The sequence below is a fragment of the Strix aluco genome, chromosome 2 (genome assembly GCF_031877795.1).
Source record: "Strix aluco isolate bStrAlu1 chromosome 2, bStrAlu1.hap1, whole genome shotgun sequence".
Taxonomy (NCBI): Eukaryota; Metazoa; Chordata; class Aves; order Strigiformes; family Strigidae; genus Strix; species Strix aluco.
The window spans coordinates 137142849-137166321 of record NC_133932.1 but is presented as its reverse complement, the minus strand read 5'-3'; the positions used below and the strand labels follow the sequence as shown (position 1 = coordinate 137166321).

Genomic DNA, 23473 nt, shown 5'->3' with positions numbered 1-23473 from the left:
CGCCGCTTTAATCCTGTGTTTTCCCAAGTAATTAGGCTTTTTTGCTTATGAACTTGTGACTAAGTAAAGCATCCCCGAGAGGTTGTAACATCAAAGCTCATTCTCCCGTCTGTCCCACGTTTTCCAAAATTGGATTTCTTTTTCTCTTTTTTCCTTAAATAAAAAAACTAATTGAATTTAGTTGTAGACTGAATATATTTAAGAGTGTCTTTAAAAGGTTACAAGAAGCCACAGCGATCATCATGGGAACTGAGGAGGGAGGGCCCAGCATTCAGCCTTTTTTGCTTCAGAAAGGCCTAGTGTGAAAGACCCAGCCATGGCCCCGCAGGCTGGGAGGGACGCGGCAGCTCTTCCGGGAGCTATTTTGGACGGCGGGGTGTTAGAACACCCTCCACAACGCCACCCCAAGGACACGGACCCATTGGAGGGCCAAAATCGATGGCCAATTCAGCCAAATTGACGGGCAATTCTGGGACTGCAGAGCAGCCTAACCTCCACCTGTCACCCAACACACCAGGTGAAGGAAAAGTGAAAAGCTCCCCCGGGTTTAGCTTGCCCAAACCAGCCCAAACTTTATGGAAACTCTCTCTGAGCTCCGCAGGACTCTACAAAAAGGTGGGGCAGCTGTGATTTACCCGCTACATGTCGGTAAAGCCGAGACAAACGTACCTGGAGTTCCTGCTGATAGCAGCCACCATGAGAGCAGTCCAGCCCAGCTTGTGCCTCGCGTTCACGTCAGCGCCTTCCAGCAACAACCTGGCCAGAGGAGAGACACGTTCAGGAAGAAAATGCAGAGAAATGATCCCGAGCAGAGCAGAGCTAATGAAGGAAAGCGTGATATTTTACTTCGCAGGCACCTGCTCTGGCGCAGCCTAGAAGACTTGGCATGAAAAGTGCATTCAATCCAGTTTCTCATCGCCTACAGACTGAAACGAAGTGGCAGGGGGTAACTAGCACAGCCCTTTCAACTGGCGCAGTGCCAACCGTCTCCTTTTCTTTATTTCTTTCTTCTATTCAGCCTAATACCCGAAGAACCAGCCAGCAGCACGGTGGAGAGCAAAGCTGATCAACCCACAGGTTTGGATCTCCAGCTGCTGTGCACCCACGAGGGTTTGGGAAGCAGCTCAGCAGCTCTCCAAAGCCCACACCAACGGGAGATATTTTGCGGTTTTCTTACATGACGTGAGAACAAACAAGACAAACCCAAAAAATATGAGGCATCGAACTACCCTTGGTGCTTTTCCTGCAAAATTTTCTCAGCCTTTGCACCGTTTCCCTAACCCCTCCTCGGCACCTTTTAGCAATGTTGCTCCTACACGGCTTCTGGTGGTTTTTACTTTTATATTCTTCAGACTCCAAAGTGTCAAAAGGCTTCTCCACCCTTTCAGCACCCTCTGATCTTGCAGCAACACCACTGTTACTCTGAGCACCAGATTCCAAGCAGTACCTTAGAACAGTGACATTTCATAGACAAATTTACTCAACGCTCCTCTTTCACGGCCAACCGTGGGAACCAAAGAACATCCTGTGGCCAAACCCATGGGAATGTGGGGAGCCCAGCCCCCCCCAAAAGTGCCTGTGCTCCCCCCAGCTAATGGCAAGGGACAGGTCTTTGAGGAAGCTAATTCAGCTCGTCTTAAACCAAGACCTCATGGCCCTCTCCAACTCCCTGAGAGGAGGGTGCAGAGAGGGGGGATGAGTCTCTTGAGCCAAGGAACCAGCGGCAGGCCAAGAGGGAATGGCCTCAAGCTGCGCCAGGGCAGGGTCAGACTGGCTCTTAGGGAGTATTTCTTTGCAGAAGGGGTTGTTGGGCGTTGGAATGGGCTGCCCAGGGCAGGGGGGGAGTCCCCATCCCTGGAGGGGTTGAAGAGTCGGGCTGACCCAGCGCTGAGGGATCTGGTGGAGTTGGGAACGGTCAGGGTGAGGTTCATGGTTGGACTGGAGGAGCTTCAAGGGCTTTTCCAACCTCGGTGATTCTGGGATTCTGGGATTCTGTGAAGTGCCAACCCCAGACGGTATGAAATGACAGTCTGGAAGCACCACTCTCTCTGCAGACCCCAGGGAAGTTCAGACTTCAGACACAAATTTTAGAGCCCTCCAGTTAAATGAGGCGAGACAAAGTCATGTTCAAGTCCACGACTACAATGCCATTTACCTGCCAAGAACAAGGTGCCGCCGGTATCAAGCCAGGGCAGCCATAGGTCAGGTTTTAGAAAGGAGAGAGGACTATGCAGGAGGCAGCAGTTCTTCCCCTCTCAGCTCATCCTTCTCCCTTTTCCCAAACGGAGGCTTTTCCATGCTCCTTCCTGGGTGAGGCCATTCCCGCCCAGCACATCCTCTGTGCAGGTGTAACAGGGATGGAACGACTGTTACACTCCGTGCTGCGAGAGACACGAGCGAACACACGCGACACGTTTCACACTCGAAGTTCTTTAAAATCCCCCCAGATAAGGGAGTTGGTGGCAGCGGGGGCCACTCGCATGCACTGGGAAAGTCAGACAGCAAAAGGATGCTGAGAGCTGTGCGCCCAAACTGGGCCACCCTTTTCAAACTCACTGCCCCCAGCTGGCTGTGCTGGCAACTCTGTCAGGTGGGTAATAAAGAGCGCTGGGGTGAAATGAGTAAAAAGCAGATAAAGGTACCGTATTCCTCTTCCTGCAGTTGGAACAAACAAAGGAAAGCACGAGCACTAGCCTGGCAAACACCCCCGCTGCACACAGAGTCTCTGCAAACCCCAAAATCCCCACAGCCATTTCGCTAAAGACTTATCCCAAGGAACAAATATATAATCCTACAGGTATTTCCAACCAGCAACACCAATGCCTCAGCTTTGGCTCATGTCTTGAAGCCAAGTTCTTCCCGCTGCCCTGAGAAAGTAGCCAGGTAATTGTCATCCCAATTAGACGCCCAAAATGATCCGTATTCCCCTTCCAGCTGAACTTTTTGCCCAATTAGATCAGGACTGTGGGGGCACGAGACGACAGCAGGCAGGTGGCTTCAGCCAAGCCCTACAGAGAAGCATCTCAATCTTCTGGCCCAAGTGGTACAATATGTAGGTAGCGGGTACAGGTGGGTAATTTGTCCACTTTTTTTTGACAGGGTGCTAGTGCCCTGGTGCTGGACGCTCCGAACTGCTCATCAGGCCCTTGGATTGAGATCCAATAGCAAAGAAAATAGAATAGTAACTGGTAGCCTTTATTCAGAGCTCCCAACGTGGTTCAGAAGACCACGACCTCTGTCAACGATCCACAGCACCAACGGATTTCTGTTCTCTTACAATTAAAAGTTTCATGACAATGAACCATTTGGCAGGTAAACAAGAGGTCCTGGCTCCAAAAAAGTTTGATACTTGATACTACACGGTAGCAGAGGGACAAACTTTCATGCAGAATCCATATTTACTAATAACCAGTCTGACCCTGCCCTGGCGCAGCTTGAGGCCATTCCCTCTTGGCCTGCCGCTGGTTCCTTGGCTCAAGAGACTCATCCCCCCTCTCTGCACCCTCCTCTCAGGGAGTTGTAGAGGGCCAGGAGGTCTCCCCTCAGCCTCCTCTTCTCCACACTAAACCCCCCCAGTTCCCTCAGCCGCTCCCCATCACACCTGTGCTCCAGACCCTGCACCAGCTCCGTTGCCCTTCTCTGGACACGCTCGAGTCATTCAATGGCCTTTTTGGAGTGAGGGGCCCAAAACTGAACCCAGGAATCGAGGGGCGGCCTCACCAGTGCCGAGTCCAGGGGTAAGATCCCTTCCCTGTCCCTGCTGGCCACGCTAGTGCTGATACAAGCCAGGATGCCATTGGCCTTCTTGGCCACCTGGGCACACTGCTGGCTCGAGGCATGGCCCCACCTTGCAGGGACAGGAGAGTTTAGGTTTAGACTGGCTCTTAGGAAGGATTTCTTTGCAGAAGGGGCTGTTGGGCGTTGGAATGGGCTGCCCAGGGCAGGGGGGGAGTCCCCATCCCTGGAGGGGTTGAAGAATCGGGCTGACCCAGCGCTGAGGGATCTGGTGGAGTTGGGAACGGTCAGGGTGAGGTTCATGGTTGGACTGGAGGAGCTTCAAGGGCTTTTCCAACCCAGATGATTCTGGGATTCTGTGTGATTCTGTGATTCCGAGCCGGGTGATGGCAGCCGGGGCGCGGGGCAGATCTCTATCTCTGGAGATCAGCTCCCGTTGCAGCTGTGCAGACGGAGGGTGTTTGCACTCACAACAGATAAGCAGATCTGAGCGGGATCCGCAGCCACTGCTGGTCACAGCCGTCACCTGCTCTTGCCTGGAGGGACACTGCCTGCAGGAGAAATCCACACCACCGCTCCATCTGTGCCAGCATGTGCCAGCGCATCCCAGAGAGTGGCTCCTTCAGATGAAAAACCTCTCTCGCTGCCGCTGCGGGGACCAGCTTCAGCCCCAGCTCCCCCAGAAACCACGAGGAGCCGTAGCCAAGCCCAGCAAGAGATGGAGGAAACCTACACTGAGATCTTATCGTCTCCCCTCTGACCCACCCTCAGTGCTTTGGAAAATCCTCTCCCAGGCAGCGCGACGCCCAGTCACCTTCCACTCTTCTCACAGACGGACGTGTACAAGCTATTTCTGAATTTCATTGTATTTACTAGGCCATTTGGAAGTACTTTGAACACACTAACTTCCACCTCGCCCCCTCCCTACAGTGTGTCAATCTGACAGGCTAGTAGCCACATAAAATCCAGCAAATAAAGGAAAATATTACTGCAATGGAGAGGAAGCCTGACAGGGGAACCCCAGAGAGGCAGGGGGAAGCCAGACACAAATCCACCCGAGGTACGAAGGCATTAGTTAAATGAGGGTCGAGGCAGCCGCAGCCCTTCAGGCAACTTTTGCCTGACAGCTAAAACCTCACAGCCCAACACCAACCACTTATTAACGGGGGTTAATTAACGTAATCCACAAAGTATCAGCCCCATTTGCACGTGACCATGGTATTAATATGATTTAACACTAAAGGTGCAAACAGACCGTCCTGGTCGCCCTCCACCAGCCACTGGGTCACTCTGCTGCAAGATTTTGGTTTTAATTCCACACGGGGTGAATTTTAACATTTGGTTTCCCGTGACAGGGAACCGCAGCTGAACACTTCAGCATCTCCTCGTGAGACAGAGGACAGGCCGGCAGCCTTCACTTAAAGCACTTTGGAACCACGAAAAATGACATTTTGACTCACTGGAAGGCTTTTTCTCTCTGCAGACGTACTGCAAAGCATATTGAACAATGAATTATCTTCATTCTTAGATAAAAAAATAATGAAATAAGATGCTAGTCCAGCAGTCAAACCTGTTAAAACATAGTGCATCCAACAGGAAGGATGCTGGAGCCTCTGCTGCGGGATTCGATTACGGTCTTGGAGCTAAGATATTAGAATTAATCAAGTAGTTTTCCATTCAGGAATCTAATCGTAAGCATCTGGAATGCCACATGTCCGAGCCCAGGGAGAGAATTACCAGCGTCACATCATCTAGCATAATACGCACTGACATTTCATTTAGGAGCTGGATTTTTTTTTTTTTTTTAAATCATTGCAATGTGCTCAGCAACTTAACAGATTTTCTAGACAACTGAACTTTATGTTCAGGGTCTTCAAGCCTACCATTAATTTTTTCCCCGCCTGATTTAATGATATGACAATCGATAAAGCGACAAGCACTGCTCAGATCCTAGACAGCCAAATGTATTTACCAGCAGGAGTATTTTTTTAATTGAATAAAACCCTCTGGTCAATGTTGAGGATGTTTATCCACATTTTAACCAAATAAGACCCAGGACACTCACTCTTGCCTCCTAAGGAGTTTCTCACGCCTGTATCGCTCCCTGAGCACCATTTTCAGTGTTAAATGACAATCTGGTCCTCGGACATGGCAGCACCACCACGACCCGGCCACCAGAACCCTGATAAAGGGCAGGTGCTTCTGCTGTTTGGTGGTGTGTTTGTGTTTTAAGGATTTCAGAAAAACCTTTTGTGGTTTTTTTTTTCAGGCTTTTAGGGCAGAAAGTCTGTCCGCTTCTCAACTAGATGGGATATTCTGCACGAAGTTTTTCCTGAGTCATTTTGAATGGTTAGAGCCTGCGAGCGAGCAGCACCGGCTCCCGGGGACGTCCCGTCTCCCTGCAGAGCCCCAGCTCCGAGGGCAGCACCGGGGATGCTCCACCGAACGGGAGATGTCTCTGGAAAGGAGCAGAAGCTCCGGAGCAGCGCGGGGCCTTGGCCAGCAGAACATCCCTGCCTGCTCTGGAATTTGCCGGAGGAGCCTGGGCAAAGCGGCGCCCAGCGCTTTGTGCTCTTTTACCTCGAGACAGCCGCTCGCAAAGCTCCAGCGCTTTGATCCAAAAAAAAAAAAAAAGGAAAAAGAGCCCAAGTCGGTTGCGACGAGTCTTCTCCCCCTGCTGCCCCCGGACAGATGTGCCTCCTATTCACCCCGCTGCCGGGGTTCTGGGTGACTAACTCGGTGACACCGTGCTCACAGCCGAGCCCAGAGGGCATGTTTGAGTTTGTGCTCAGCGCCCGGAGCGCACCCAGCGCTCCCTCCTGACAGGTGGAGGAAGAGGAAGCTGGAAACTTGAACTTTTGCGACAACAATAGCTTCTGTTTCTCTCGGCCACTTAAAACATCTCCCCCGGCCCTTCCCCAATATGTCACTGTTTAACTGCGGGGTGGGGGACACCCTCCAACGTGCTCAGCCTCTCGGGACTCACCCTCCGCTTTGCAGAAGAGCAGGGGAGAAAAACATCCAAACCCAACAATATCTCCGAACATGAAAGCACAATCCCCGTCAGAGGCCAGCAAAAGGATCTGCCTGGTTGGGAGAACGCGGCGAGATGCTGAAAAAAGCTTTTGATCTTGCTGCTGTCTTCCTCGAGACCGCTTGTGTCCGCTGCCCGAGCCCTCCCGGTCATCTCGGGGCCAGGAACACAGCGCGGTGTGAAAACACACCAGCCCGCGAGGCGTGGGGCAGCGTCGGGGGGGTGTTCAAACAAGGCTCAGGGAGGGATGAGGAGAGGAGCAGGCTGCTCCCAGGACACGGGGGGCCTGGAGGGGACGGTGCCCCGAACCCCAACAGCACATGATATGTGGAGAGGCAAGTGGCCAAGGAGAGACTGCCAGAAATAAATTTCCAAAATCAAAGTGAAGATCTTATAGATCATAGAATCATGAGATGGTTTGGGTTGGAAGGGACCTTAAAGACCAACCAGTTCCACCCCCTTGCCCCAGGCAGGGCCACCTTCCACTAGTCCAGGTTGCCCAAAGCCCTGTCCAACCTGGCCTTGAACCCTTCCAGAGAGGGGGCAGCCACAGCTTCTCTGGGCAACCTGTGCCAGGGCCTCCCCACCCTCACAGGGAACAATTTCTGCCTTAGATCTCATCTAAATCTGCCCTCTGTCAGTTTAAACCCGTTCCCCCTCATCCTATCCCTCCCCCCTGATGACAAGTCCCTCCCCCCTTTCCTGTAGCCCCTTTCAGTCCTGGGAGGCCGCTCTAAGGTCTCCCCGGAGCCTTCTCTTCTCCAGCTGAACCCCCCAACTCTCTCAGCCTGTCCTCACAGGGGGGTGCTCCAGCCCGCCGAGCATCTTCGTGGCCTCCTCTGGCCCCGCTCAAGCAGGTCCGTGTCCTTGTGCTGTTGGTGCCCCCAGAGCTGAAGTTTCAGAAGGGAAACCGACCTCCCAGATGAGAGCAGGGTTGTCTGAGGGCACAGAGGGGAGATTTTGTTGTTCAAAACAGGCTGATCAAGGAAGAAAAGGACTAGGGACACACACACCCCACCTCCTGCTACTGCCCAGGGAACAGGGGAGGGCAGGAATTTAGAAGTGCTGGCTTCACTGCTGGCTAACGTGTGCTATGGTTGGCATCCAGGTTTGGGAGGAAGCGAACATGCAGCCTCACCCGAAGGAGCCCTGAGTCACTGCTGACTTCCCAAGTCACTGCAACGCAACAGCCAAGATGTGCGTTGGAAAAATACTGCACCAGCCTGAGAGGCTGTGTCTGGCAGCAGCCAGGAGCAGATAGTGGGGGAGCGAAGATGAGTAATCACTGTTTGCAGAGGGATTTGAGCATAATACACTGACTTCTGGCGATCCACAACACACTGGTTTCTGAGCTGGAGGTGACACGTGGTTACCTGAGCTCAAGTTTCCAACTCCCTGGCATCCACTGAGTTTCACAGAGTATGTGCTACGCAAGAAAACACTTTGTATTTCTTTTCAACCTGCTGCCTGACATCTCCCTGGGTGCTCCCTGGCTCCTGAGCTGGGAAGAAGGGGAATAATTGCTCCCGTTCCTCATGGTTGCTTGTGGTTGTACAGGCCATTTCCATGCTGGCCGATTGCCCTTCCTGGTACTGCCAAACCTGGAGCTGCTGGGCCACCTCCCTCGATCCCAGAATCAGAATCCCAGAATCATCTGGGTTGGAAAAGCCCTTGAAGCTCCTCCAGCCCAACCATGAACCTCACCCTGACCGTTCCCAACTCCACCAGATCCCTCAGCGCTGGGTCAGCCCGACTCTTCAACCCCTCCAGGGATGGGGACTCCCCCCCTGCCCTGGGCAGCCCATTCCAACGCCCAACAACCCCTTCTGCAAAGAAATCCTTCCTAAGAGCCAGTCTGACCCTGCCCTGGCGCAGCTTGAGGCCATTCCCTCTTGGCCTGCTGCTGGTTCCTTGGCTCAAGAGACTCATCCCCCCTCTCTGCACCCTCCTCTCAGGGAGTTGGAGAGGGCCAGGAGGTCTCCCCTCAGCCTCCTCTTCTCCACACTAAACCCCCCCAGTTCCCTCAGCCGCTCCCCATCACACCTGTGCTCCAGACCCTGCACCAGCTCCGTTGCCCTTCTCTGGACACGCTCGAGTCATTCAATGGCCTTTTTGGAGTGAGGGGCCCAAAACTGAACCCAGGAATCGAGGGGCGGCCTCACCAGTGCCGAGCACAGGGGTAAGATCCCTTCCCTGTCCATGCTGGCCACGCTAGTGCTGATACAAGCCAGGATGCCATTGGCCTTCTTGGCCACCTGGGCACACTGCTGGCTCATTATCAATCAATCCCCCCCAGGTCCCTCTCTGACTGGCAGCTCTCCAGCCACTCCTCCCCAAGCCTGTAGCACTGCTGGGGGTTGTTGTGGCCCAAGTGCAGCACCCGGCATTTGGCCTTAGTGAAACTCCCCCAGTTGGCCTCAGCCCATCGCTCCAGCCTGGCCAGATCTCTCTGTAGATCCTCCCTACCCTCAAGCAGATCACCACTCCCACCCAACACTCCTGCGCTCTGGCCAGAGTGATAAACACCCCTGTTAATTGGAATAAACTCTGTGGTGGCTACCAGATGCACTGCACACACACAGATACTACCACGCATCCAGTCACACCAGCCGAGTCAGTGTTTGCTTTCAGAGTGAGAGATTTGGGCACAGCAAAGGGTTTCAAGCTGTTTTGGAAGGAGGGATGAGATCTTCCGTCTCTTGCAGCTGGCTGGAGGCCGACTGCAAAGAGATCGGTCTTATGACTCAGCGTGCAAACACCATCCGTCCTGGGAGGACAAAATACAACAAGAAGCATGAAAAAAAGGTCACTAGAGAGGAAGTGTTAAAGCAAAACGCTCCTGTGAAACCAGCGAGAAAACCGAGCAGCAACAAAATTCCCACTTTATTTCCTATTTTTCCTCCTCAGTCCTTGCTGCCCTGTTTGAGAAACCTGCTCTGCAGTGCTGCCTGGTGAAGGCTGTTCCCTTGCGGTTTCTCAGCTCTCCAGCACGGGAGAGCACAGCCCATACAAGCCTCCTCCAATATTTCATAGCCAACACGAAGAAATCTGGGCAGTTGTGTCTGCTCCAAGCCCCCGAGGCCGTGTGCCAAGTCAAAAACTTCCACTGAAACAAAGTACTGTATAATTTGGTCCACATGTTAGGAGAAAAGATTAAAGGGGACGTTTACAGGAAAAACATCTGTTTATCCTAAAAAACCCAGGTGTCCATTAACTCAGATACCTACTAACAAATACAGGCCTGGCAAGGGTAAACAGACAGCATAATATAAAGCGCGTAGCAACGGAAGTAAATGTAATTATAAATAATCTTCCAACCCTGTCTCCAACCCTCCCGCACTGCTGAAGACATTTCGCAGCTGTTTAGGGCAGAAGATAAGGTCCACGTCTGGCTGGTGGCCAGCAGCAGTCAGGCTTCGGTAGCCGCTGACGTGACTCCTACATGAGCTCCGATTTGGGCTCATTTCAGACAAGGGACTTTCAAAAATCCACCCCCACGCCGAGGAGGGTGTTGTTCCGCGTTGGTAACCAAAGTCTGATTCGCTACAGAGGGATTTTTTTTGCCCAGTTTATGCTTTCACACGCAGTTTCTGGATTCTTGAACGAACCTTTGAGGTGGGAAGCAAACAGACGGTGCTGCTACACCCCTAACCCACCCCCTGCGCCAGAGAGGACCGAAAGGGAGACAAGGGCAACGTCCAACTAGAAATAAACTCGTCTTCACGGATCTGCTGTGGTTCTGGCAGCTTAACTCCGCTCCTCCTAGCCATTTAAACATAAAAAGATATATAAAAGGCGTAAAAGACAAGTACAAATACTGCTCTGGCCTCGCTGCTAGGACTATCCAGGCCCTGCATGTCACATGTGCCGCAGAGCAGAAAGGGCTCGTGCCCTTCCAGAAGAGCAGCCTTGTTTTCCAGCACATCTCACCACCGTGCCGGGTACAGCTCAGAAAATAAATCACCACCATGACTACAGAGTGCAGCCAGCGCAGCTGCTCACGCAGCCCAGGAGCCTCCACAGCCACAGGTTAAATCTTTCCCCACTATCAGGCTAAAACAGCATCGTTACAGTGGGGAAACATGCCTGGCCCTGCCAGCACGCACCCCCGTACGTGCCGGGTACACCCCACAGCAGCGTTTCTGCGACTGATCTGAACCTGAATTATGTGGGGACTGACCAGCCCTGGGGAAAAAAAACCCAACAAGAATTACATGGGAACTGACCAGCCCTGAAGAAAAAAAAAAAAAACAAACAAGGATTATGTGGGGACTGACCAGCCCTGGAAAGAAAAAAACCCAAGAACTACATGGGGACTGACCAGCCTTGGAGAAAAAAAAGAATTATGTGGGGACTGACCAGCCCTGGAAAGGAAAAAAACCTCAAGAACTATGGGGGGACTGACCAGCCCTGGGAAAAAAAAAAACAAGAATTACATGGGGACTGACCAGCCCTGGAAAAAAAAAAAAAACAGTAAGAATTACGTGGGGACTGATGAGCCCTGGAGCATGGTGCTGGTGATGGCAAGGGGGGAGGACTGGATGGTGGGGCTGGTAATGGACCAGGACCACCCTCCGCCCAGCGGGGCAGAGCGGGGTGTTCTTGCTGTTGGGATCAGGAGCATTTCTCAGGCATTTCTCAGGCCCACTGTGGCCAGTGGCCCGATCTGGGCTGAAGCCCATTGTGCTGCAGAGGGGAACTTGTGCTCGCCAAGCTTTGTCGCCTACACGAGGGAGCAGAGACAGCCGCAGCCTGAGAGGAGACAGCGCAAGGATGAGTCAGAGACAGCCTGGCCAAAAGGGAGAGATCACTGTTTGGGGCGATCTCTCCTGTTTCTGCAACTCCTCCACCTAAAAAACATCAGTCTGGGGAAAGGTGCAGCAGCTGAGACGGAGCTCCCAGCCCCACAGCCATGCCTGGCTGGATCCCTCCAGGAGCCGGAGAGCGCCTGGTCACCTCCAGATCTCAGAATCCCAGAATCATTTAGGTTAGAAAAGACCTTGAAGATCATCTAATCCAACCATCTCCTCAACACACAGATTTGGGTTGCTGCCCGCTGTCACGAGTGAGCCCGAGAGCAGCCGTCTGACACATGCGCCGCGTTTCCGTGAGTCACAGGCGTGCGGTGCCTGGGAGAACACTGCTCCATCATCTTTATCTGGCGAGGAAACTCTGCTGTAAGCCTGCAGTTTTGTGGGTGGCTTATTAAGAAACAACACTGGAACAGAGAGAATCAATATTAATACTGAATATAAACACAGGGGGGATCGAGGCAGTAATTCTTTATGGCTTTGCTTCTCGCTTTCCCTCCAAACGCGCCGAACGACTGAGGCTGAGGGAAATTAAACTATCCACATTAATTAGGTGTTATCTTCCGTCCTGGCTAACAGCACGAAGGGCTTGAAGGGAATAGCTGGCTTGTTACATGCTCCAAAGGGAATGGCCTCAGAATTGAACACGTTCCTTGATCTCGATGAAGAATTCAGCCTCGTTTCTCGCGTTTAACAAACGGTAAAGATGAGAAAACCTGTCTGGGAGCTGAGCGGAGACAGAGGGAAGAGGAGAGCCTGTGGCTCAGCCTTTGGACAGGTGATCCTAACGTGTGTGTTCACGGGAGGTCTGGTCGAAAGGCCTCTTCATCCTTAACCAAGGAAAACATTCCTGGTCGGAATAACATGAAATTCCCCCGAACATAAGCCTCCCGTTCATTTCTGACATACATAACTTCAGTCTTTCCAAGCCCGATTGAGACATTTCTAGTTACTGCCTGAACTAACACTCATTTTGTCTCATTGCTCGCCCTATTCAACAGTCCAACAGCAAAAAGGGACCCTGAGAAAGCCCGCCAGAGTACCTTCTGTACGCCGTTTGTGAGCAGAGCTCGGCTGGCTCGTGGAAATGTCCTAGCCCAAACCCAGAGCCATGGCACAAGGCACAGCCAGACCTTACCTTGCCTTCACGTGCTGCCCCAAATTCCCAGACACAAACCCTCCTTTCAACCCCTTCAGCCCAATTTTCACCTGTGCCTGTGGTTCTTCAGGTTCCCAGACAGATCTGGACAGGCGCAGGACAGCTTGGTTTGAGATCAAAAGCTTTGATTTTCTATAACCGTTATCACCTATTTCCCACCTCCACTCATGTCCCCAGGGCTGGAACAAAGCAGTGTGTTTGCCTGCGGCCCCGTCGAGCATCACCTGCTTCCTCACACCCGTGGAAGCTCTCACCACCCAGCAGCACCCCGCTATCTGCCGCTTCTCCGTACATCATTGAGGAGTTTGGCAGCTGCCTGATGCTGCTCTAACCATTGCCATTGCCCCATCTTCTGCCCTTCCTACTCAACTGATGGGATCAACTTTTAACTAATTTTAAGGAATAGGACCAGGAGATGGAAATAAGCAGCAAAAAGCAGCGAGATGACCCGCCCTGGAAGATTTACAGTCCAAGATGGGGAGGCTGAGATCTTCTGGAAGCGTGACCTGCTCTGAAGAGCCAGGCTCCAAAAGTCACCATCTCCTCCAGTTCACAGAATCCCAGAATCATCTCAGCTGGAAAAGACCCTGAAGATCATCCAGTCCAACCATTCACCTCACACTGACTGTTCTCAGTTGATGACTCTGATGCTGCTGCTCCTGCCCCCTCCATCTGCCACATCCTGTACCCCGTCCCCGTGTATTTAAGGTGTTATTTCTGAAGTCCCCCCTGACACACAACCCCTCCTTACATTCCTTCCTCCAAGAAATATTGCTTCACCCTTCCTTGCACCAGGTCACCAGTACACTTTTCAGGAGCAGAACCTCAAAACAGGTGGTAAATCATGGGCACTCATGCCGGGGCCTCTACACCTCCCGTTCCTCAACTGTCATTAATTTTAGGAACCAGATAGCGCTTATCTCACTGGCATTCAAATCCTCTACGGCGGTTTTCCACAAGGATGATACCCTTGGCCCCCTCATCCTACACGCTGGGGTGATGCAGGGCGTCACTCTCTTCCAAGAGAGAACATGCAACTCTTTGGGGGTAAGGGACAGAGTTACCCTAGAAGCTCTTCAGTTCTCTCCTTATAGCACAGCCTCAGCTCCAAACTGCCCCAGAGCCTCTCTCAACCCTGTTTTCCCGCTGCAGTTAAGCACAACTACGACTTAACTCCTGGTTTCAAAATTATCTTCTTTGTACCTTGCACCTCTCTCTTTCACACGTCCATTTCCTAAACTTCGGGCCAAAAACTTGCATTTCTGGGCATCCTATTATGATATTTTAATGCGCAAAGGGCCATGACAAGCCGTCAGCTGAACAAGGCACTTGAGAAAGGCCAGCGCCCCGGTTCACGCAGCAAGGAAAAACAAGTCCCCAGCAGCAGATGAAGAGAGCGTGTACCCGAGAACACGGTCTGGAGAATTATAAACATCTGCCTGCTTCTTCTAATACTCTTTGAGCCAAAAGGATGGAGAACTGAACATCAGCAACTGCTCCACAGCACAAGCAGTGAGATATCTCTGCTTGGCTTTCCCGGCCTCTCATGAGACAGGCTGTTGAACAGCGAGAACGTGTGTCTTGAATCTCTCTGTAGGGCCTGAGCGAGACAGCGCGCTGGAGTTCACAGAATCCCAGAATCATCGAGGCTGGAAAAGCCCTTGAAGCTCCTCCAGTCCAACCATGAACCTCACCCTGACCGTTCCCAACTCCACCAGATCCCTCAGCGCTGGGTCAGCCCGACTCTTCAACCCCTCCAGGGATGGGGACTCCCCCCCTGCCCTGGGCAGCCCATTCCAACGCCCAACAACCCCTTCTGCAAAGAAATCCTTCCTAAGAGCCAGTCTGACCCTGCCCTGGCGCAGCTTGAGGCCATTCCCTCTTGGCCTGCCGCTGGTTCCTTGGCTCAAGAGACTCATCCCCCCTCTCTGCACCCTCCTTTCAGGCAGTTGGAGAGGGCCATGAGGTCTCCCCTCAGCCTCCTCTTCTCCAGACTAAACCCCCCCAGTTCCCTCAGCCGCTCCCCATCACACCTGTGCTCCAGACCCTGCACCAGCTCCGTTGCCCTTCTCTGGACACGCTCGAGTCATTCAATGGCCTTTTTGGAGTGAGGGGCCCAAAACTGAACCCAGGAATCGAGGGGCGGCCTCACCAGTGCCGAGCACAGGGGTAAGATCCCTTCCCTGTCCCTGCTGGCCACGCTAGTGCTGATACAAGCCAGGATGCCGTTGGCCTTCTTGGCCACCTGGGCACACTGCTGGCTCATTATCAATCAATCCCCCCCAGGTCCCTCTCTGACTGGCAGCTCTCCAGCCACTCCTCCCCAAGCCTGTAGCGCTGCTGGGGGTTGTTGTGGCCCAAGGGCAGAACCTGGCATAGTTCAGCCCTCCTGCCTTTTCTCTGCCTTTAAGTTATTATGGCACGCCATGGGAGAGAGTTTAAACAAGCCTAAAACTATATTAGAAAACTCTATCACACCAGACTCCCCTCTCCTAACTCACCACCAGTGAGCTGTGTGGAGCAGCGGGGCGGGGACAGTGCTGTCTGGGGGGGACAGGTGTCACAAACAGGGTGTTGAGTGGACGGCGCTGCCCTCTCCCGGGTGCAGCCCTGAGCGCTCAGCTGTGCTCACAGCGCACCCTCAGCCAGTTCCCCGCCAACACCGAGCTGTGTGGTGCGGTGACACGCTGGAGGGAAGGGATCCATCCCGAGGGACCTGGGCAGGCTGGAGAGGGGGGACCCTCTGAACCTCATGGAGGTCAATAAGGCCAAGGGCAAGGTCCTGCCCATGGGTCGGGGCAATCCCAGGCACAAATCCAGGCTGGGCGAGGAGTGGCTGGAGAGCAGCCCCAAGGAGAAGGACTTGGGGGGGTTGGAAAACTGCCTGTAAGCCACCAACGTGTGCTGGCAGCCCAGAAAGCCACCCGTGTGCTGGGCTGCACCCAGAGCAGTGTGGGCAGCAGGGCGAGGGGGGGATTCTCCCCCTCTGCTCCGCTCTCAGGAGACCCCCCTGCAGTGCTGGGTCCAGCTCTGGGGGCACCAACAGCAGAAGGACACAGACCTGCTTGAGTGGGGCCAGAGGAGGCCACGGAGATGCTCGGGGGGCTGGAGCACCCCCCTGTGAGGACAGGCTGAGAGAGTTGGGGGGTTCAGCTGGAGAAGAGAAGGCTCTGGGGAGACCTTAGAGCGGCCTCCCAGGACTGAAAGGGGCTACAGGAAAGGGGGGAGGGACTCGTCATCAGGGGGTGGGGATAGGACGAGGGGGAACGGTTTAAACTGAAAGAAGATAGATTTAGATTAAAGGAAGAAATCCTTCCCTGTGAGGGTGGTGAGGCCCTGGCACAGGTTGCCCAGAGAAGCTGTGGCTGCCCCCTCCCTGGAAGGGTTCAAGGCCAGGTTGGACGGGGCTTTGGGCAACCTGGGTTAGTGGAAGGTGGCCCTGCCCGGGGCAAGGGGGTGGGACTGGATGATCTTTAAGATCCCTTCCACCCTGCACCAGTCTTTGAATGTCTCACTCCTGCCTTGCTAAGACTGACTTTGGGCTTTACCCCTTTGCCAGTGGCAAGAGCAAGAGCCCTGAATGAACCCTGTTCGTGCCTCCTCTGTCAGCTCGGAGCAGCTGTGGAGCTCCTGGGCTGTGGAAGGTTGTTGCAAAGCAGAGGCTGAAGCTCCCTGCAGCAGGGAGGGTGTTGGTACATTTCCCAGTCCCCTACCCACCCCTGGCTGCTTCTTTGAGCCAAAAGGATGAAGGCACAAGCTAGGCAGAGGCAGGCAGAGAGCTCCAAATGCCGAGGGTGCTGCAAGGGAGCACAGAGCATCCCTCTCACTGCTCTGCCTGACCAGGCTCACAAATCACCCAGACATCCCTAAGCAGCAGCTTCCTGCAATTACAAGCAGCAGAACACATGTGTCAATTAGCTGCACACCAATATCCTCTTTGGTCCTTGATTTAGGCCAGATCTCAGTCCTGGGGTGCAGCAGAGCCAGGCTGTTTCCTCTGAGGTCCTGGGGAGTGGAGGGAGTGGAAGGAGCATCTCTGCTTGGTTGCTCCAAAAAGGCCATTGAATGACTCGAGCGTGTCCAGAGAAGGGCAACGGAGCTGGTGCAGGGTCTGGAGCACAGGTGTGATGGGGAGCGGCTGAGGGAACTGGGGGGGTTTAGTGTGGAGAAGAGGAGGCTGAGGGGAGACCTCCTGGCCCTCTGCAACTCCCTGAAAGGAGGGTGCAGAGAGGGGGGATGAGTCTCTTGAACCCAGTAACATGGCTGCAGGCCCGTAGGGGTCTGGCAGGGGGACGCAGGGACAGCAGCTCGCAGCACCGCGTCCCTGGCTGCCTGCGCTGGGTGGGAGACCTCAGCCAGAGAGAAACACCCGGGGTGGTGAACACAGGAGAGCAGCAACATCTCTGCTCCTGTCCTACGCAAGCTGCCAGGCTACCAAAAAAAAAAAAAAAAAATCTTAATTCTGTACTGGTTGAGGGCAGCGCTTGGGGCATGGAGACCTCATCACCTGTGGGTTACTTGGAGAGATCAGGCAGGACGGTCGAGCTCTGCTGGACAAGTCTGACAACCGCCTGGTTCTCAGATACTTCTCCTCACCCTGCGCTTTCAGGACATTAATTTCCCCCCGCCCCAGCTCCAGACTAAGTCCCTGGCACTGGCTGCAGTTGAGGTCAGCGCTTGTGCTTCGTTAATGCAGCATCACTGCTCACAAACCATCCTGGGAACTGCTGGAGACAACCCACGTCCCTCCCCAGAGCTATGGCCACAGGAAGAGTGGGTGGACAGGGAGCAAACGCGCTTTCTGGGGACCGGATATGCGCTGGGCCTCAGAAACACGCTCGTTTGTTATCACCCCGGGGAATTTAACGCTGCCAAAGAGCTCCCGAACGATGCCACGGCACAAACCCGATGGTAACAAGAGTGCTGGAGGCCTGTTGCCTGTGGGACAGGAGTGTGGGGACAGCTCTGGAGATGCTCCGCACCCCAACGGGCGTGTGTTTCGGTGCCAGGTCAGCTGGGGTGGCAGAGGCAGACCTGAGCTCTCTCCTTGTGGGACACAAACCCCTGTTCGGGCTGGAGAGCTGCTGGCTCAGGCCAAGGAGCCTGCAAAGGCTGTTTGTTCAGAGACAGACCCCCAAAAAACAAGGCCTGGAGGGGCGTGTCCGCACCACGCTGTGCCGCACAGCCTCACGCTCTGTGATCCCAGCACCGGGACCTGCGATCCGCAGGGAACTGTGGTCACCATCCCTTCTGACCTGCTCTGGATCCGAGAGGGCGAGGGGAGCGCCCCAAGGGGTGGGGGGACAGGCAGTTTTAGGGTGCCCACTCAAACAGGGCTGAGCGCTGAGCCCCAAGAGGGTAACGAGGAGGAGCCCGCCCCTCCCCAAGCGCTGACAGAGCTTTCCTGCCTCCGCACCCCTCTCTAAAACCCGCTCACCTGTTGACTTCTGAAACGTTGTTGATCCTCGCAGCTTCCAGCAGAGCGTCTTCTGAAAACAGAGAAAGAAGAGAAAGCGAGTTAGCAGCCAAACACACGCACGTACCGCGTAACCCAGAGGTGGTGGAGGCCACTGCGGCGGCGAAGGCAGGGCCTGTGCTTACGGCTCTTCTCAAACACGACGGGTGAGGAAGGATCTATTTCTGTGAGCAGGTTACTCCAAAATCCCTCGCTTGCTCCCACAGCCTCCCTGCGTGCCCCAGTGCCAGGGCTGCAGCTCTCAAAGCACAGTCAGGAGTGGACATGTGGGAACCTGTGGGCAAGCTGAATCCCCAGCCGGGCCACACAAGTCCCTTCCTCACCTCTCCCAGGCCTAATGCAGATGTTCAAGCAGCTGAAACAGCAGCTTCCCTGCATGCTGCATGGTTAAAACGAGAGATCCCCCGGGCAGCAACTCAGCAGAGGCAGCCAGAGATGTGAATTGCTCCTCCCTGGGGGAGCAGTCTCTCCCAGCCTGCCGGAGATCACCCACATTTGCAGGAAACTAAACTCAGAAAGTGCTGCGGGATGGGCCTGGCAAAAGGCTGGAGCAGAGGGGAAAGGTCATACTGGGGCACCTGGGGATGGGGGTGAGCCAGCAGCAGCTCCAGCAAGGAACCAACTGCATCAACAATGGGACAAACAAAGATTTCTCACGTTGCCGGTGAAGCGAACCCTGCAAACGGCGGGTTTTAGGGTGCAGCAGGTGTGACGGGGCAGCTGGCACCGTCACCCTCAGCCAGAGGTTGCCAGACACCACGCCAAGGCCAGCCGGTTCCTACCACAGGCACAGAATGACACCTCCTGGCTAGAGGGGGTAAGGGCAGCACCCCAGTTTTCTCACGGATCCGCAGTGTGGCTGGAGCAGGAAAAAAAAAACAAAACAAAACAAAAAACCACAGTCAACGGAGCTGTACGGGGCATTTTGGGAAGCTGGGACAATCCTCCCCAATTCTTACCAGCCTTCGGGTGCTTCCTGCTCTCTCCCCAACATTTTGTGCCTCCTTTCTCTTCTCCAAGTCATTTGTGCCTGTGGCTCGGCCTTCTGGAGTCTTTAACCCGCTTTCCTGGAGAGCACCCTATCCCCTGGGGTATGGGTCCCTCTTTTGGGGTACACACAGCCACAAGCGGGCGGAGGCAACGATTACAGCTCACCCCAGCAGGCAGCTTTCTGCAAAGGTTCGAGCTGCACCGTAAACCTCAATGTTTCCTCCACTGCCCTGAAAGTAACAGCACTCAGCGGCGCTGCAGGGAGCTATTTCGGCTGACGGATGTCATCGGTGCATCCAAACTAAGAGTTTTCCAGCACAAATTGCTTGTGCTCTTATTAGGAAAGCGGAGATCTGTGGGCACTGCGGGTTTATCCGGGCAGCGTGTCTCAAGGACAGTTCACCAGAGTGTCACAGGGGAGCAGCAGGCATGTTTTTGAGTCCCCCCCCACCCCAGGTGACGATGGCTGCTCACGGGCCCAAGGGCGGCAGCAGAGCAAGGGCAGGATGGGGCATGAGGCCTGCCCCCGGCACAGGGCAAATGCCAAGGGCTTGGGGCTGAATGACCTGTGGTGTGTGAGTTACCGAGCGTTCAGCCACCGCAGCTGGGACCTGGGCCCCACACAGCGTCCTCCTCCCAGTCATGGAACCACGGGCTGGTTTGGGTTGGGAGGGACCTTAAGGATCATCCAGTGCCACCCCCCTGCCACGGGCAGGGCCACCTTCCACTAGCCCAGGTTGCCCAAAGCCCCGTCCAACCTGGCCTTGAACCCTTCCAGGGAGGGGGCAGCCACAGCTTCTCTGGGCAACCTGTGCCAGGGCCTCACCACCCTCACAGGGAACAATTTCTTCCTTAGATCTCATCTAAATCTCCCCTCTGTCAGTTTAAACCCATTCCCCCTCATCCTATCCCTCCCCCTCGATGACAAGTCCCTCCCCCCTTTTCTGTAGCCCCTTTCAACCCTGGGAGGCCGCTCTAAGGTCTCCCCAGAGCCTTCTCTTCTCCAGCTGAACCCCCCAACTCTCTCAGCCTGTCCTCACAGGGGGGTGCTCCAGCCCCCTGAGCATCTTGGTGGCCTCCTCTGGTCTCACTCGAGCAGGTCCGTGTCCTTCTGATGTTGGTGTCCCCAGAGCTGAACACACTACTGGGTAAAGAACAACGTGGGGCTTCCCCAACCCCCCCAGCAAAGTGAGAGCAAGGGGCAGCCTCTCTGACACACAGCCCGGCTCAGCAAGGGACCCTTGAGCTCCCCAGGCCTGCCCTTCTGCAGCCACATCCCTGCATCTCTGCCCTCTCTGGTGAAAGCGTCCCACCTGCTTCCCACATCCTCGCTGCGGGGTTTGGGGTGCCCATGGCTCTGTCCCCTCTGCCTGCAGCCACGCGGCTGCCCAGCTCTAAACACTACTCACTCCACAAACCGGTTCCTGCACCAAAGCCATGCCTCGGTCTCGCAGACCTTTCCTAATTACTAATTACACAAGACTCCCTATAATGACAGTGAAACCTCCTGGGTAAACCAACCAGTCACAGAATCACAGAATCATCTGGGCTGGAAAAGCCCTTGAAGCTCCTCCAGTCCAACCATGAACCTCACCCTGACCGTTCCCAACTCCACCAGATCCCTCAGCGCTGGGTCAGCCCGACTCTTCAACCCCTCCAGGGATGGGGACTCCCCCCCTGCCCTGGGCAGCCCATTCCAACGCCCAACAACCCCTTCTGCAAAGAAATCCTTCCTAAGAGCCAGTCTGACTCTGCCCTGGCGCAGCTTGAGGCCATTCCCTCTTGGCCTGCCGCTGGTTCCTTGGCTCAAGAGACTCATCCCCCCTCTCTGCACCCTCCTTTCAGGGAGTTGGAGAGGGTCATGAGGTCTCCCCTCAGCCTCCTCTTCACTAGACTAAACACCCCCAGTCGCTGCATTACTCACAGGGAAAGCAACCTCTGACGTGCCTGAAACCACCGAGGAAGTGTCCTGCTCTGAAATCCCTCCTGCCCCGGGCCTGTGTCACGCCAGCAGACAAGCTTGGTGTCAACAAGCCTGACCGCTGGCTCCCGAGGAAGGCACCGCGGCGAGTGGGGACAGTCCCCCCTGTGCACACACCATCTCCTCTTCTGGAGCTGGCACCACTCCCGACTCCTGACAGTTGATGTGCTGCGTGCCTGGCACAAAGCCGAGCAGCAAACGCCCCCGCTCCAAGCCCACCTTGCCCAGTGACACCACCGAGGCCACTCCATCTCCTGTCCTGCGGCAGGAAAGCAGGGTGACAACGATGCCAGGCAGAGAGGCCAAGCCTAGGACTGCACCTCGAACACTCCCCAATGCTGCACGAGCGCCGAGAATGGGACTTGCTGTGGTGCAAACCTCCAGTTACACATCAATCCAAAAGCATGCAACTTGCCCCAACAGCTCACGGGGACTACCCCTGGCGCTTCAGCTCAGACACACACGTCAGCCTTTCTAGACCGAAACCTAATGCTGTGGCAACAAGGGCTTGTGGCCACCCCCCAACTGCTTCCTTCCTACAGCAGGGCGGACATAAACCACGCCATGAGAAACTTTGGGCTTATCAGAGTAGTAATTCAATCCCTTCCCAACTACAAAACCTTTGTACTTGCCCAAAATATCCTACGCTCAAAGCAGAGGACTGGGGAGAGCCGGAACTGGTGATAGTGTGCACCCTGTCAGCTCAAACCCTCCCGTCAGCCTCAGGGACCCAGAGCCAGATCCTGTCCCAGCACATGTCACAAACCCTGGCCACAGAGGCAGGCTGGGGTGCAGCTGACAAGACCAACAGCTATTTTATCTCGGTGGCAAACATGAGGATCGTTATCTTCACACCACGGAAAAGTCTGGGTAGCCACCACGGGCCAGCACCCCTCTGGGCTGGGGATCAAGGACAACCCTTCCCCTGCAGGGCTTCCCAGGCCAGCACCGGCAGGCAGGCTCCATCTCCAGGGAGGGATCCCCCCATGCCCCCCCCCCCCCAAGGGGCACCAGCTCCTCTGTTCCACATCAAGCCCCCTCATCCCACCCCGAGCCAGGACGATGAGCAGCGATAGTCACCCTTGGCCAGGTGGTCCCTCAGGTAGCAGTAGGCCAGCGCAGCGACGAGGACAGGCACCGCAGCTCTCGGGGGGCAGCTCCTCTCTCTGCTCCGATGCCTGCCGGGGTCTTCTCCGCGACGACAGTGTCGCTCAGCACCCGAGGGCCACGGCACCGGCTCGCCAAGGGATGCTGCGAGGCCGGAGGGCCCCGGCCCAGGGCAGCCTGTGCCAGCCAGGCTGGTGCTGCGCGGCCTGGGCGTCCACAGCTGGGTCAGGCCTGGGACCTGCAGCCCCAGCCCCTTCGCCGTGGGGGTCCCCTTTGGGCCTGGGCCCCGATCTATGGAGGTGCCCCCCGGGGCCGGCTCCACTGCTAAGGGGGAGCCCCCCACTGCTAGAGGTGTACCCCCGGGGCCTGGCCCCACTATTAACGAGGATACCCTCGTGCCAGGCCCCACTGCTAGGGGGGAACTCCCCACTTCTAAGGGGGAGCCCCCCGGGCCCGGCCCCGCTACCAGGGGTCTCCCCCCGGGGTCCGGGCCCCGCTGCCGCCCTCGCCAGGCTTCGCCCCGCCATGACAGCCCCGCGCTCCCCGGCGTGGGGTCGCGGCGCCCCCTGGCGGTTGAAGCCGGGAGCAACCGCGGCCCAGCCACCACCGGAGCCCCGTAGGCCGCCCGTGACGGCGACAACCACGGTGGCTCCCGGAGGAGCCGCGCCAACCCCGGCGGCGGCGGGCGGGACGCCAGGGAGGCCAGCATCGTCGCCGCGCTACGCCGCTCTCACCTTCCTTCCTCCCCCCCCCCACCCCCGGCCCCGCCGCTGAGGAGGCCGGCGAATCAAGATGGCGGCCGCCGGCTGCCCGGCGCGGTCAGGGCCTCGCGCAAGGCCTGATGGGAGTTGTAGTCCTCACCGCGCCCTTCGCCGCGCTGCAGCTGCCGCTGAGGACTACAACCCCCAGGGGGGGCCGTGGTAAGGCCCCCCCCCCCCCCCGGGCATGCCGGGAAAGGGCGCCGGCTCCTGTCCCGGCGTGGGCGGGGCGAGAGAAGCGCTGAGGCACGCGTGTTCGAGACCCGGGCGGGCCCGGAGAGGCTTGTGCACAGGCACGCGCGCTTGCACACACGCGTGCGTGCACACTTGTGCACTTGCAAACGCCCCTGAGCACGTGGGAGGTGCGCACACGCGCACGCCCAGTCACGCGTGTGGGCGTGGGAACTCCTGCACGCCCGCGT

At 55.7% G+C, this 23473-nt stretch overlaps 1 protein-coding gene across 1 annotated transcript in view; it reads right to left on the bottom strand.

The window, feature by feature from the left end:
• The window catches only part of CLPB (ClpB family mitochondrial disaggregase), a 96977-nt gene extending 73933 nt beyond the window's left edge, over positions 1 to 23044 (bottom strand). The window contains exons 1-3 of the mRNA XM_074816588.1: positions 22267 to 23044; positions 18177 to 18228; positions 670 to 756 (exon numbers count right to left, since the gene is read on the bottom strand). Coding sequence (XP_074672689.1) covers positions 670 to 756; positions 18177 to 18228; positions 22267 to 23002 — 875 coding nt within the window. The 5' untranslated portion in view covers positions 23003 to 23044. The remainder of the gene's footprint in view (positions 1 to 669; positions 757 to 18176; positions 18229 to 22266) is intronic.
• Positions 23045 to 23473: the final 429 nt, after the last annotated feature.